This window comes from Grampus griseus (genome assembly GCF_964374135.1).
Source record: "Grampus griseus genome assembly, chromosome: 5".
NCBI lineage: Eukaryota > Metazoa > Chordata > Mammalia > Artiodactyla > Delphinidae > Grampus > Grampus griseus.
Window position 1 is genome coordinate 73,763,341 of NC_138998.1, and position 16,285 is coordinate 73,779,625.

General features: G+C 48.8%; 1 protein-coding gene across 3 annotated transcripts in view; it reads left to right on the top strand.

Annotated features, from left to right (window-relative positions):
* ITGB5 (integrin subunit beta 5) overlaps window positions 1–16,285 on the top strand; it is a 111,754-nt gene that overhangs the window by 8,424 nt on the left and 87,045 nt on the right. For all 3 annotated transcript variants that reach the window (XR_014296773.1, XM_082654816.1, XM_082654817.1), the window contains exons 2-3: window positions 1,100–1,185; window positions 11,529–11,733. Coding sequence is in view for 2 of the 3 variants with exons in the window: in XM_082654816.1 (XP_082510942.1) it covers window positions 1,100–1,185; window positions 11,529–11,733 (291 nt within the window). In the remaining variant the exon portion in view is untranslated. The remainder of the gene's footprint in view (window positions 1–1,099; window positions 1,186–11,528; window positions 11,734–16,285) is intronic.

Consider the following 16,285-nt stretch of genomic DNA (forward strand, 5'->3'; position numbering starts at 1 on the left):
ATGCTAAGTTTCACCAAGGATGTCTTTGCTGTTGGGGGTGGGAGCTGGAGGCGGGGGTAGAGTGAGGTAGGGAGGTGGGCGAGGAGAGGGGACAAGGGCTTTAACCTCAGTACCACAGTGGAGCCTGCCTCGGGAGGCCCCTCCCCATATGAACGGCACAGGGACGGGGGTGGAGGAGGTACTGGCCTGGGCTTGAAATAAGTGACTTTTATAGCAATAAAGAAGTTTCCTTGTAATCTTAGTTTCTGATTTTATTTAAAAATCAGGGATGGATTTTGAATTTGATCAAATGCCTTTTTATTACCTCCTGAGGTGGTATGTTTTTTTCTTACTTGACCTACTAGTAGATATATTGAATTAATGGATTTCCCATATCTTAAGCTGACATTGTATTCCTGGGATGTATTCTTTTTTTTTTTTTTGCGGTACGTGGGCCCCTCACTGTTGTGGCCTCTCCCGTTGCGGAGCACAGGCTCCGGACGCGCAGGCTCAGCGGCCATGGCTCACGGGCCAAGCCTCTCCGCGGCATGTGGGATCCTCCCGGACCAGGGCACGAACCTGCGTCCCCTGCATCGGCAGGCGGACTCTCAACCACTGCGCCACCAGGGAAACCCTGGGATGTATTCTTCTTTAAGGGCTGTGCTGGCTTCTTTTGGTACACTGTGGATTTGGTGTGACAGTACCTGATTTAGGATTTTCTTATGCCTGAAGATCGATCGGTTTTTTTTTTCTTTCCTTTTTGTACTATTTTTGTCATTTTGGCTCGACTAAGTGTAAAGGGGCCTTGTTCCCCCTCAATGAGGCAGGACCTGCTGTGTTACTGGAGAAGGCGGTGGGAACTAAGTGGGTGCAGCAGAAGGAATGGGAGTTGCAAACACAAGTGTGCACGTGGTGGGTGCTTCAAAAACCGTCAGTCTTTAGCTTTGGCCAGTGAGCCTTCACCTGCAGTTAGCACGGGGGCCTTGCACTCCTTGGCCTCACGGAGGTCCCCTGGTAAAAAAAAAAAAGGAAGTGACTCCTCCTCCCGCCCCATTCAAAAGCCTCATTAATAGAGATTACGGCCAGAAACTAATTGGTGCATCTTTATCTTTCTTTGAAGGTCTCAACATATGCACTAGTGGAAGTGCCACCTCTTGTGAAGAATGTCTGCTAATCCACCCAAAATGTGCCTGGTGCTCCAAAGAGGTATGTGGGAGGGGGAGGGGAGGAGTGCTGTGAGGGGGTGGGGGAGGGGTGGGGGAGGGCGTGGGCTGCACCACAGCACACAAGTTGACTGTGCAGAAAGTGTGCAGATTCTGCGAATTGCCTCTTCCTCTTTCTCCCAAGGCGATGACGAAAAGAAAAGCTACCTTTTTATAAGTTGGGTCTCTAGGTAGTGTTGAATGTTTTAATCCTGTTTGGGGGAAGCAAGGTCTTCCTTCTGTTTTGTGGGGGAACCAGTTATGACTCTTGTATAGTTTTCTGCAATTTGGTAAAAGACCTGAGCTTGTGAAGTGAGTCTGTTGCATAACAATTTAAAACATGCCTGGGTGGGTGGCCTGTTGGTGGACGCCAGTCATTGTGGAGTGGCTTATCTGAGGATGAATAATATGAACTGGCCTCTGTGAAATGATTTTATTTGAAAACAATGGCTGATGTTTCTTCAAACCCTATAGGAAGGGATGTAAGTTTGGGGTGGTGATAGGCATATTGCTATCGTAAAGCAATACAAATACCAGTGCTTGGTGGGCTCATCAGGAAATATTCAATTTCTAACCCTCCTGTCTTGGGGGAAATTTCTGGGTCACTTTTCTAAACTTGTTAGAACCATGGAGCACAAACCCTCTCTGCACTAGTACACCGTTAAAGTTATTCTTAAAAGAACCCAAGATTTGCCATTTGGGCTGCCTCAGCCTCTGCAGTTCAGTGTGCGTGCCTGTCAAGAGGAGCAAGGATGGCTCCTGGGAGGCCAGACCTCATCGCCATGATGCAACTCCAGAAGTCTAGGGACTCCTTTAGCCTCTGATGGCTAAAAACAATCGTGTGGGGACCCCCTACTAGATGCCACACACTTCGTATATCGTATGTCTAATCCGCACGACAGCTCTGTCGGGTGGGTGGCAATACACCCGTTTTACTGATGAAAATCTCAGTCTCAGAGCGGGGAAGTGACTGTTTCAAGGCCACACCATTTTCCAAAGCTAGGGTTTCAGTCTGGCTTTCTGGACTTCCGAGCCCAGGCTCTCTCTTCTAGGCTACGCTGCCTCTTCCATGTGACTCTTCTAGAATTTTTTCTAGTAGAGAGTAAGATTACTAAACAAGCTACTTTGAGAGAGGACTCTTCCCAACATATGAACCCCTCGTATTTGTGCTTAATTGTACTGCCTTTGTTATCAACTTTCTTTAAAACCTTTCACTGGTTCCTTATGACCTGCATGACAAATCCAAGTTCTGTAGCCCCTGCCTGCCTCCCCACCTTCATCCCTTGCTTGCCCCCAAGACTTTAGCCCCAGGGAATGACTTGAAGGTCCCCAGAGAGTCCTGACTGATGAACACCCTCATGGTTTTCCCTGTGCTGCTGCTTCTCCTGCAGGGCCTTCCCGGCTTTCCCCTCCTTTCCCTGACCAACACCTTGTCTTCAGTTTTCAAGAGTTAGTTCAAGGGCTTCCCTGGTGGCGCAGTGGTTAAGAATCTGCCTGCCAATGCAGCGGACACGGGTTCAAGCCCTGGTCCAGGAAGATCCCACGTGCCATGGAGCAGCTGAGCCCGTGTGCCACAACTACTGAACCTGTGCGCCACAACTACTGAACCTGTGCACCACAACGACTGAAGCCCACGTGCCTAGAGCCCGTGCTCCACAACAAGGGAAGCCACTGCACTGAGAAGCCTGTGCTTCTCACTCAATGAAGAGTAGCCCCTGCTCACTGCAACTAGAGAAAACCCGCGCACAGCAATGAAGACCCAACACAGCCAAAAATTAAAAAAAAAGAAAAAGTTAGTTCAAGACTCATCTACTCCATGAAAACTTCCATGGTTTTCCCCCAGACACATCTGTCTGTCCACCCAACCATCTATCCATCCATCTGTCCACCCAACCATCTATCCATCCATCTGTCCACCCAACCATCTATCCGTCCATCTGTCCAACCATCCATCTGTCCATCCATCCATCCATCTGAAATTAAAATGTAAGCTCCCTCCACCAGAATGTTATGGCAGTGGTTTTATCTGGTTTCCTCACTGCTGGATCCCCCACAGCCTGACTGGTGCCTGGCACATAGTAGTTGCTCAGTAAGATTGATGGAAGGATTTCACTGAGTGGCTGTTTATTACGTGTCTGCACGTACAGGCCATGACCACCTCTTTGTCTCCCCTGTAGTCCGTCCTCCTTCTGTCGCACTTATAGCCTCTTATTCTGTGCATTTGTTTTCATGCCTGCTTCCAATTAAATCATCATCTCCTTGAGAATCTTTGTCTTATTCATCTTCAGATCTGGCCAAGAATCTGGCAGGAATTCGTATTTGATAAAAGAAGCCTGCTAAAAAGACATGGAGTTAGAAAACGAAAGTTTAAATCTCAGTTTTACCATGATTTATTGTCACTTTCTTTTTTTTTCTTAAATTTTTTTTTTTTTTTTTTTTTGCGGTACGCGGGCCTCTCACTGCTGTGGCCTCTCCCGTTGCGGAGCACAGGCTCCAGACGCGCAGGCTCAGCGGCCATGGCTCACGGGCCCAGCCGCTCCGCGGCATGTGGGATCCTCCCGGACCAGGGCACGAACCCGTGTCCCCTGCATCGGCAGGCGGACTCTCAACCACTGTGCCACCAGGGAAGCCCTATTGTCACTTTCTTGGTATGTAAAATGAAGATGACAGTTCTCACCCTCCAGCATTTTGGGAGTACAAAATGAGATCAGTTCATGAGAGGGCTTGTGGCTGGGACCGCCAAGTAACCAAGCCTCCTGAACCTTGTCATCTACGGATATCTTCTAGTGGAACGTGGGCAGTGCGATTAGGAAGCCGGGCTGCATTGTCTACTTTAGGTCTCTTCCGTTCCTGTGCTAGTACTTCCCAAGTCTGACGTCCCAATCCTGGTAGTGACTGATGTTATCTCGCGGAGCATATCATTGTCCTGGCCCCACACCTGGGTTCGCTCTGTGCTTATAGCCTCAATCTTGGCTGAAGAACCTCCTGTGCTGCCTGCCTGGGAACGCGGCTTCCCATCCTCTTGGGAGGTGAACTTTCCGCATGGCCTGAGTGTGTTTCAGAGAGCTGGGTTTGGGGCATTCAGGAATAGTTTTGATCAACCCCTGCCTCTTAGCAAGACAGGATAAGTGTGGCCGAGTGCCTTAACAGTGAATCCTGGGACATCAGCACAGAAGTGAGGTTTCTGCCAAGAACACACGACCTGTGTGCGCTGGAGGGCTGGTGCCGAGTGGAGGGCCAGGTCCCTAACTAGTGTGTTCCCGTGGATGCTGATCCGCTGCTAGCCACCCCGTGGCTGCATACCGCCGCAGATTAACCCCGAACACATTCTGTCAGGAGCCCGCCGCGCCAGATCCCACAATGGCTTCCTTATTTATTTGAGGTGGAGGTGGGGACGTCTTGCTCTGCATTTAACACTGCTTGGAGCCTAATTCCATCTCCTCTCCCCAGTCCCCCCTCTCGTCCCTGTATTCTCCCACAGGTGTGGCGTTTGAGTCAGCCAGTGCCCTCACCGCCGCCCCCCCCCCCCCCCCCCCGCCGTCTCCACACTTCATGCTGGTTCTGTCTGCCTGGGTCTGCTGTATGGCCCCGTTAACCTGGCTCTCCTGTCTTCATTTTCTAACTGTGGCTTAATTTTCCCTGGTGGCTTTAGACAAGGGGTCCCCAAGCTCTGGGCCACGGACCGGTACTGGTCTGTGGCCTGTTAGGAACCTGGCCTCACAGCAGGAGGTGAGCGGCGGGCCAGCGAGCGAGCGAAGCTTCATCAGCCGCTCCCCAGCGCTCGCATTACCGCCTGAGCCATCCCGCCCCCCCCATGGAAAAATTATCTTCCACGAAACCGGTCCCTGGTGCCAAAAAGTCTGGGGACCGCTGCTTTATTTATTTTTTAATGTGTTTGGGGATATTTAAAAAAATTTTATTTATTTTTGGGTGTGTTGGGTCTTCGTTGCTGCGTGCAGGCTTGTCTCTAGTTGCGGTGAGCGGGGGCTACTGTTCGTTGCTGTGCGCGGGCTTCTCATTGCGGTGGCTTCTCTTGTTGCGGAGCACGGGCTCTAGGTGTGTGGGCTTCAGTAGTTGCAGCACGCGGGCTCAGTAGTTGCGGCACACGGGCCCTAGAGTGCACGGGCTTCAGTCATTGCGGCACATGGGCTCAGTAATGGCGCACGGGCTGAGTTGCTCCGCGGCACGTGGAATCTTCCCGGATCAGGGCTCGAACTGTGTCCCTTGCTTTGGCAGGTGGATTCTTAACCACTGTGCCACCAGGGAAGTCCTGGCACCTTTGCTTTAGACCTTACCCTCTGGCTTCAAGACCAGAGTTGCCAGACTCTCCCTTACCCTAGACGAGGAAGTGGAGGGTATGCTGCTGGTCTTTACCACACAGCTCAGCCCCTGTCTCCTGTCCTTCATCACAGCCCTGGGCTGTTCTCGGCCAGCTTGAGCACTCCCTGTGCTGTTTGTACTGCACGGTGTAAAACATACAGCAAACTCTGGCAGCTTATTATCTATTTTGTCCTTCATTTTTTAAAAGTAGACATTTGTCTCTGCTCCAAGAGAGTAAGTCTCACAACCCAGCTAGCTCTGAAGAGCCGTGTGCGGGGAGGAATGCGTGTGAATGCTTTTACGGCAAGGCCTTGGGACAGCCCATGTTATTTCCACTCACATTTTCTCACCTGAAACCAGTTACATCCCTCAGCCTAAGTGCAGTAGGAGCTGGGAGACTTAACCTAGCTGTGTGCTGGGGAGGAAGGGGGAAGGGGCTTTGTGGACCAGCAGCCTGTGCCAGGGGCAGGGAGGCCAGCGTGCTGGACAGAGGACAAGGTTTGGGGAGAAGTGGGCAGGGCTGAAGGACTGGCGTGTGGTCCCCCCAGCCCTGCACGGAAAGAAGGGTTGTGGGAGCCCCGGTGGAGGCAGAGGCAGACAGGGCGATGGCACTCAGGGTTGGGGGTGAGGGAGGCTCTTGAGGTGTGAACGTGAGCCAGCCTGAGGCCATGTTGCTGTGAGCGGTCCAGGCTGCTGTGAAACCAGAGGGAGAAGGACCGGGCAGGCGTGGCCACCCCGTGGAATCCCGCGGAACAAGAACAGGGAGGCCTGGGGCGCTTGGATGGTGGATGTAGGGGCAGACGTGGGAGGAGATGGAGAACCTGGGCCGCGGGGAAGGGTCTTTGCCTTGGAGGTGGACGTGGAGAGAAGGAATGAAGGGGTCAGTAGGACTGGAGGTGGGAATGTGAGGAAGGAGACAGAGTAGAGGCTGGGAAGCAAGACCGGCCGCCTGGGCCTCCTGGGAGATTACCGTGGTGGGGAAAGGAGAGGGAGGGCGCATGACCTGTAGTCTCCTTTGAGCTGGGAAGGAATGAAAAACATAAGCGTCCGCCCCAGCTCACGATAAAATACAGATCTGTGGAGAGCATCTCTCTGCGGTCCTGAAAGAAGCATCTCGGCCTCTTGCAGGTGCTTCGTGAACATTTGTCCAGTGCATTAAGGGAGCCGAGCGGAAGCTGACAGGGATTTCCCCCTCCCCCAGGCAGGCAGGCCACGTGGGGGTGTGTTGATGGTGCACAGAGTTCAGTCTGTCATCCCTTAACCTTCTGCTTCCCTCCCCCGCCCCCTAATCCACAAGGGCTCCATCGAGCCAGGGCCGAAGCCCAGAAAGCAGCTGGCTCCGTGCCTCTGCCCGGCTCTCTGCCTGTTCACCAGTTTGCGACTTCTTCCCCCTCATCCCAGGATCCGGCAGTCTGCCCCCTTTCCTGCTTGGGTTCCTCTTCCCCCAGGCCTGCAGTTTCTCAACTCCTCCACCCTGCTGTTTGTTTCCGCAGCAGGCAGCGAGGCGCCCAGAGGATGCGATGACCAGAGTGGCACAGGCGGACAAACCGAGTGCCCTGGCCACGGTGGCCGTGGGTGCAGGAGGGACGTTTTTGATTAACAAAACGTAGGGGAGTTCAGTGTACAGTGAACAGTAGACCTCATTATATCCTCCCTGTAACAGGCGATGGAGGGAGCAGAGAGGGCCAGGTGGTAACAACTCCGAGCGAGCGCCAGTGTCGGAACAAAAGTAAAAGCCATCTACATTTGGAACGCCTCCCTTTTCTTTCTTGTATTATGACCGCTTAGTGACTAAAAGCCCTGCAAGGTATTTCAAGTTCCCGTGTGCATTCTGTTGCTTCTCTTGGTAACTTGCCTGTCGTGTAGTTACCCTTCCCTCGTGAGCCCTTTGGAGGGTTCGTGACGGTGTTTCTGGAGACCACGGACAGATGCTTCCTTCACGAACTGAAACCTCTTCTGGCACGGAGCCGTAAGCACCTGTGAGCATTTGAGGTGCCCCGTGAGAGCCCATCCTGAAAGTAGTTTCCATTTTTCCGTGTTGAGATGAAGACTCGTACCTGTTTTTCTGCATCAAGTGGCTATTTACCCTCCAAGTTTGATCGGTGGCAGGAAGAGCTCAGCACCTGAGGCAGCAGGGAAATACTAAATTCAGAGGGATGGAGTTTGGGGGCCCAGAGTCAGTTTCCCGCTCTGGAATTCAGCCGTGACCTTGGCTGAGAAGAACACTGAGCTTGCTTTCAGAAAGCTGAGGCCGGAGGCACTTACACTTCTCAGGAGAACATACGCGTGGACTTAGGCGTGTGGGCTTCTGATTCCTCCTCTGTAGAAGTGAGGGGCTGGCACCAGATGATGCATCCGAGGTCCCTTCCCCCTGGAACTTGCTGTGTTCTGACACCTGGCAGAGGGTCAGGTGTCAGGTCTCTGGGATCTGAAGGCTCTTAGCACATCAGACTTCAGGGTGTCGCTCATGAGAGGAGGATTTTCTTAATCACGAGCCTTCCTTTCCTCCAAGGGTTTATAATTTGGGGCCTCGGCATTCACTGAATTCGAAGCTTGGACATGGTGGTATCGAGGCCTTGTCTTTATTTATACCATGTGTGAACCTGGAAGGTCATAACTGTCACAATATATGCCCCTGGTCTTTGTGGTTTTGGTTCCTTTCTTTAAATATGCATCCATCCTTATTCAAAATTAAAATATCTGGAGAGGAACTAGAGGAGGGGAATAGAGGGAAAGCCCTTGGGCTGGTGGGGTTACCACTCCCTGCGGGGTCTGCAGTGTTCTCCGTCCCTTTCTTGGGCAGCAAGAGCCTATGCTAGAAGTCAGTCATGGCTATTTTCAGACTGCATGCCGGAGAGACCTTCAACTGTTGTGGGCATCCTTGATTGATATCGAGGTAGCTGCCTTACTCTCAGAAGGTTCTCCAGACTTCCATGCCCAGAGGTGCCTCAGCCAGTGTCTTTGAGGCCCTAAAGACCTGGGACAGTGACAGGACTCAGTAAATAAAGGCGTCTCAAAGGTTCTCAAGCACATCAGTGAAACCACTGGGGCTTCCCCAGGTAGCAAGCAACTGAACTCTGTGAAACAGGAGAAGGTTGGCAAACCTGATAGAAATGGATGGCCCTGAGGCCAAGTCTGAGTTTGGTATGAGTGCCATAGTAGGCGGTCCCTTGCTGCCTGTGCCGCTGGAGCTGCTGAGAAGTGGGCCCCCCGTACTGTCACATTGCTGAGTGGTAGGCACTTCTGAAGTCATCCTGCAACTGGCAGTTTGAATGTTCTCCGTGGTGGTTCTCGTGCTGGCAGCTGGGTGACAGGAGTTCACGGTCTTTCCTGCTGGTGCAGCAAACTTCACGGAAGCCACGTGCATTGGAGTGGAGGGTTGCTACCACCTTGAAGAATGTTACTAAGGAGAATGAAGGGAAAGCTGTTACCAATGAGGGGCATGAAGAGGGCTTTGCTCCTAACATCCTAGAGAATAAAGAAGCCCCAGAGCACAATCAGGAAAGCCAGCTACACAAACAAGGTTGTAATTGGCACTCTGTGGCTGCCTCTCAGTTCTTCAGGTTTGGGAAGCACGTCCTGGACTTCAAGTCTCCTGAGGAGCCCAGCAGGTACATCTTCCCTGAGCAGCAGGTGGCCCTGTACAAGTCCTGCCTCAGGGACTGGTACTGCCTATCAAAAACGGCCTTTGAGCATATTGACTGGGAAGCTTGGACGAAGTTCATTGCTGGTGAAGGTGTCCAGGCATTAGGGAATGATTTGTGTGTGTGTGTGTGTGTGTGTGTTACGCGGGCCTCTCACTGTTGTGGCCTCTCCCGTTGCGGAGCACAGGCTCCAGATGCGCAGGCTCAGCGGCCATGGCTCACGGGCCCAGCCGCTCCACGGCATGTGGGATCTTCCTGGACTGGGGCACGAACCCGTGTCCCCTGCATCGGCAGGTGGACTCTCAACCACTGCGCCACCAGGGAAGCCCTAGGGAATGATTTTGATGACGTGAATGGCTGAGGCTGTGGTGAGGAATTATGTAGCTGCCTCCTGCTTAGGGTGAAACAGATTGGCTCTGTGACCTAGTCTATTCTGGAATGCAGGCTGCTTCAGACCAAGGGGAGGGCCGTTAGGGGTTTCCATCGCCCCCGGGAGACTGAAGATGCTTTCCTCAGCCTGGTGGGGTGGGGGAGGGGATGTGCACTGGTCTGGTGGAGACAGGTGCACTTTGACAATCGGAACTGGGTGGAGGACAGCCAGCTCCGTGGAATTGGGGGGAGCTGGCAGCAAGGCCAGCATGCTGGCAAGAAGTTGAGAAATTCTCTAGCCACGTACGCTCTGAGCAGGCGAACCCCTAAGCCCTTTCAGCTCTGGACAGCTAATTCACCCTGTGCTTCACACAGCTCAAGACAGCAGTCTCATACCTGTAAGGCCCTCAGGAAGTTACCTCTCCTTTCTGCTATTCCTGGGAGGTTTTTACTGCTTCCTCAGAGCCAAGCTAGACTGTTCGGAACCCAGTTTAGAAACCTCAGCTTTGGAATCTTGTAATTTCTACAATAATCATTGTTCTCACCCTGTTCCACAAGTGTCTGTGGAGCCATTTATATTTACGGTGCAGTCCCGAGGTTGTTGACATGCAAGATCTCCCGTCATGTCAAGAGTTCAATAGACAAAATTAAAAAAAAAAAATTCAGGTATAAGCAAACGAAAAACCAAAATCACAGAGGCCCAGAACAACACATCTGGTTTTACTTAAAAATACTGCAGAGTCTTCTTGACTTCTTGGTCTTGAACCTTGCAAAGGCCCCAGTGGGCACTGACTGGTCTTGGGGCATCCTAGACCATGATGAAGGGGGTAGGCGAGTCCCTCTGCGGTCAGCGGACTCTTGACTCATCTGAGGCGCTTTGGCAAAGTGTTTACAGTGGCGGGAGGAAGAGGGAGCATCTAACTCCTCCAGCCATTGCTCCAGTGCAACCAGCTGGAAGAGAGGATCTTCTTCTCTACATCCAGCAGTGAATGGGTTTGCTTTGCCATTGAAAACCTCCTTACAGGAAAACAATCACTGCTTACAGGTATCCTACTTTCTAACAAAGTATATAATTTCATTTTAAAGTAAATGGCCCAAACTCCTAGTGCCCCAGACTAGGGTGGGTCATCCTGGTGCACAGCCTTCTCCTAAATCCAACTGAAGAAAAGAAAGATTTTTCTTATCAATGTGGCTTTATTGTTTAAACAACAGTAAAGAGAAAAAGAAAAATATCATTTTATTCCCTCTCCCCTAGCACCTCAACTATCTTAATTTTTAATTTTTCTTTGGCATCCTGATGCAGATACCACTCTATTTTCTGATTTTTTTTCCTTAATGTTTTGAAATTTCTGCTTAGTCTTCATAACTATTTGTGATGGCTGTACCATCTATTGAGGTGATAAACCATGTTTTCCTTCTGGTTTAGGGATTTTGGCTCAAGTTTATGATTGTGCTCTTCTGAGGAACATGCAGTATATATCTTATAGAGTTTTGCTTTCCTTTTGATAATTTTCTGGTGATAAATTCCTAGGAGGGGACCAAGGGCTCAAAAGGTACCGCATCGCTCTCCAGAATGCTTGTGCCTGCATATGCTAGATGAGGGAACAGCTCAGAAGTTAACTCTTGATTGTCTGAGTGATGACTACTTGGCCACTTATATGGTATCTTTCAAAAATTTTTAGTGATGCAACTTTTGACCATATCAGTTATTTTCTCCTGCTTATCGTGTAGACAGGCACATTTTTTTAAAGGAGCGTTTTTGACCATTAAAATAACGAGACCAAACATTTTTACTGTGCGTGTTTACACCTTGCAAAATGCTTTCACATCCGACACCTCACTTAATCCTCATGATGCTTGGTGAGGCACTTGGCGGAGTTTTTGTTTTGTCCGCTTTTAGGAAATGGAATGTAGAGGGTCTCAGGTCGCAGGGTGGTGATGAGACTACAGCCTGAGGTGTCCTGGAGCTGCTCTGACCGCCTCCTGCCCTCCTCCCCTGTTTCCACACCTCCAGGACTTCGGCAGCCTGCGGTCGGTCACCTCCCGGTGCGACTTCAAGGCAAACCTGGTCAGGAACGGCTGTGGCGGCGAGTTTGAGAGTCCGGTCAGCAGCACCCAGGTCCTTCGGAGCCTGCCTCTCAGCAGCAAGGGCTCCAGCCCCGCGGGGTCAGACGTCATCCAGATGACGCCGCAGGAGGTCACGGTGAACCTGCGGCCCGGTGAGTGCCCTTGGGGTGGACCTGTTCAAGATGGTGGAAAGATGAGCCGGGCCAGGGAGGGGGCAGTGGTGAGGTGTGGCCCAGACCCCAGGAAGCAGAGTCCAGGGCCTTTGGGGATGATCAGAGTATCTTTGCTATTTTAAAAAATTGTAAAATATATGTAACGTACCATTTACCATTTTAACCATTTCTAAGTGTGTAGTTCAGTGGCGTTAAGTATACTCACCGTGTTGTCTAGCCATCACCACTCTCCATTTCCAGAACTGTTTTCTTATCCCAAACTGAAACTCTGTACCAATTAGACACTAACCCCTCACTCCCTCCCCCACCAGCCCCCGGCAACCGCCCTTCCGCTTTCTGTCTCTGTGAATCTGATTACTCCAGGTACCTCATAGAAGTGGACTCATATATATTTGTCCGTCTCATCCATGACGTAGCACGTGCCAGTATTTCCTTCCTTTTCAAGCTGAGTAATCCTCCATTGTACGTATAGACACATTTTGTTTATCCATTCACCCATCGACGGGCTCTTGGATTGTTTCCACCTTTTGACTACTGTGAATAATGTTCTTGTTTTTCGTGGGAGGATGCTGGTATGTTTACTCCCTAGTTAATGCAAGTTTCTCAGGGAACGTACTACTGCCAGGAGAAAGTATTTTTTCCTGTCAGCAAATTCCATTTGAATCAGTGACATTCTGAAGGGACGAACTTGCAGAGTAGAGATTTTTTTTTTTTTGTGACCCTGGAGCCTCTGCCAGCCCTGGAGTTGATTGTGGTATAAGGGAACTGACAGTTTTTGCACACCTACTCTGTGCCTGTTACTTGACCTACCCGAAGGTAGCTGATGTAACTTTACACCTGAGGAGCTGTGTGCTCAAGGGCTCCCGGTCAGAGCAGCGAACCTGACTCAATATCGAGTCTTTGTGGTCGCACAGCTCATGGTTGTTTCTAGCTCACCACTTTTGTGAGGTCCCTTGCGATGTCAAGGGAGGATGTGAATGTGGTCCCTTGCGATGTCAAGGGAGGATGTGAATGTGGCCAAATGAGAAAGTATCACATTGTTGAGAGAAGGCAGCTTTTTTCCCAAATCCCGTTGATTTTTAGCCTTTTCTTCTTTCTCATTGTCTAGGAAACCACTGGCAATAACTATTTCCAGGTGGTTTGTTTAGACAGGGCGGCTGGGTCAGTGGGAAGATGAGGGATCTAGTTGGCCGTCCTAGGTTCTGGTTCTGGCTCTGTGCCTAGCTGAGGGGTCCTGGGCAACCTGCTCTACTCCTTAGCGTCTCAGGGTCTCTGTCACCTTCATTCCTCACAGCCCTGTTCAGAGGCTTAAATGAGACTTTTTGTATAAATGCACTTGAAGAGCTTTTAATTATTGTTTTCAAAGAGTAATGGCCAAGATGCAGATTTTGGAGTCAGCCACGTCTAGATATGGGTAGAGATTCTCATGTCTCAGAAATGGGTCTAGCACAGCCCTGCACGTCTTAAGCTCTTAGTGTTGCCTGTTCTTCTTGTTGTCATTAGAAAGAACTCTGAGTCACTGTGTGTTTGAGAACTGTTGTATTTTGCTTATTGAATTGTCTTGGAAATAAGAAACGGAAAAAGGGTGTAAGTGGCGTAGAGCAGCATAAACTGCTGGATGGCCCAGGGATTAGTGCTGGGATTAGCTGAAGTAACTGTTTTCACAAGTCATCTCACTGGAAGGGACACTTCGCCTTTTGTTTAGTGAGATTTCAAGTTGAGAGAGAGAAGGGAGCCCTTACAAAGCTGTGTGAGTGGGTAGAGAAGAGGAAGCTTTCTGTGAGCCAATGTCCGATGGTATCCTCCGGGGGGAAGATGACTGCCTCTCCCTACGTGGAGTCAGGCTCAGGGTCAAGGGCTCTGACCTAGAAGGGGACATAGGCGTTGTTGTAGACTATTAATATATCAGAACACAGTGTATGATAAGAATGGTTACAACTAACATCAAGGGTGTGTTTTCCTTTTTAACCTAACGGCGTAACAGTCACTTCAAGAAAATTCTTAAAGTCCTTCACTTTAACACTATTTTTCATTCTTACTAGATCTTCTGTCTTTGTATATGTGTTCATATTTCTCATATACTAACAATGTATTTATTATTGTATACTGTTTTCACTTAATTTTTGGAAACAAGGACCAAAATTAACACGTCCAGAAGAGTTAGAGTTTGAGGGTCATCAGCGAGGGAGGTTTTTACTTTTGCAACTGCTCATCTAGAATTACTCTGAGCCTGTGGTGCTCTCTCCAAGAAACATTCTTCATGGTGGCAAATCCTTATTCTTTAGGGTAGATTTAATTTAGGGAAGAGTTGGAGGTCAACACAGAATCAGAGATGTCACAGTTTCAATTCCAGTTTTCAAAATCAGAATTCAGGTGTGGCTCTGAGGCAGAGAGACTGTTTGCTTTGACTTATCAACTGGCTTTTAAAACAGCCCCCAAAGAAGTGACTTGATTGAGGGCACCCTCCTTGGGCAGAGTTCTCAAAGTTCTCATGAAGTTTATGCACAATGCTTATTTATGCATGAAGCTTAACGTATACTCGATTAAAGAAAGAAATCAGTCTTATTTGGTATAGTCAAATCTCTCGCTAAGCATTATGATTCAGTTTCCAGTATTGGAAATAAATGGGAAACATGATCCTGTGTTTATACAAAATCGTGATGCGAGTGCTGTGTGCAGCTCTGGTCCTGCGGAAGGTACGGTGATGGAGAGCCCTTTGCTGTGGCCGTCAAGGTGAAGGAGGGGCTGGCTGCCTTGTGAAGACGTACCCAAGCTCTGAGGGCGTTTCAGTCTGTAGAGATGAAGACTTAGGAGGAGATCAGATGATAAGCTGAATTCCTAGAGGTCTAGAACCTTGTGAACATGTTTCTCAAATATAGAAACGCTTGAAGCCAATGATGCCTCTTCACATTTTGAAAATTTCAGTAATTATAAAGAGAAGGACAGTCAAACCGCAGATATTTATTTGGGGAAAGGGGAGAATGGTCTGTTGCCATTAACAACATTTTCAGTTTACCAAGCGGGTACTTACTTCAGGGCAACACCCCCGTGACTCAGGAAGGCATTCAGGTACGTAACGATTGGTTTTTCCATTGTGTATTTTTAGGAACGCTTTCCTGTCTCCTCCTTTGCCCTGCTCCCCAATACCTCATAATAGGTATTTGTTGAATGAAGTGTAGCACTTTACTAGCCTCATGCCAGACTAGTCAAGGACAAGCTTCAGTACAATATGTGAGGTACTTCACCAAGGCAAAGTTAAGTGTTCTGGGATAAGCCTGGAAAAAAAAGAAAGAAAAGTTTTCCTCTACTTTAAGCAGAATTTTTTGTTTTGCTTTGTTTTTTTCTAAGTTGAGCTGTAATTCACATACTGTAAAATTCACCATTTTGACGTATACAATTCAGTGGTTTGTAGTGTACTTGCAAGGTGGTTACAACATCACCACTATCTAATTCCAGAACATTTTCATCACCTCGAAAAGAAACCCTGTACCCGTTAATAGTCACTCCTATCCTCTGCCTCCACGCCATTTTCGGCCCCTGACATCCACTAATCTGTTTTCTATCTCTGAGGTTTTGCTAACTCTGGACATTTCATTTAAATCATATAATATGTTGTCTCTTATGTCTGGCTTCTTTCACTTAAGCAAAATGTTTTTAAGATTCATTGATGTTGTAGCATGTATCAGGACTTCATTCCTTTTTATGGCCAAATAATGTTCCATTGTATATTTATAGATACACCACGTTTTAGTGGATGGGTATTTGGGCTGTTTCCACTTTGGGACAATTATGACTAATGCTGCAGTGAACACTTATGTACACGTTTTTGTGTGGACATATGTTTTCAATAATCTTGATTATATAGCTAGGAGTGGAATTGCTGGATCATATGGTAATTCTATGTTTAACTTTTTCAGGAACTGCCAAACTTTAAGCAAGATTTTGTATAAACACAAGATCATGTTTTCCATTTTGTTTCCAGTCCTGGAAACTGTATGTCAGGATAACAATCTTAAAAAAACCTTAACAAAGGGTATAAAATCCTTACGAAAGGACGTAAACTTTAAAGCATATTGAAATGGTAAAAAGCTAGAGGTGGAGCAGTTAGAAAAGGTTTACTTAAGCCTTTATTTGCCTCAGTCCCTTAGCCTGTTAAAAAGTGACCTCTGATTGGTAGGTTAAACATTTTTTTTAATGTTTTATTTTGAAGTAATTTTAGAGTTGCAAGAAGTTGCAAAAATTACAGAGAGTTCTTGTGTACCCTTCTCAGCTTTTCCCAATGATAACCAGAGTTTGTAATCAAAGCCAGGAAATTGACCTGGGTATCATACTGTTGACTAAACTGCAGGTGATTGGTTGCTTTTGATATGGGCTTCCTGCCAGCCCTCATCTATGCTGCTTTTCTCCCCTCTCCTACGTTCTGGTTGGAGATGGCAAGTACCTGACTTAGGTATTGCTTCTACTACCCAGACTGACAATGCACACTTAAAAAGACTTGATGATGGATGGATAGTGCTTTGCTATAGACTGA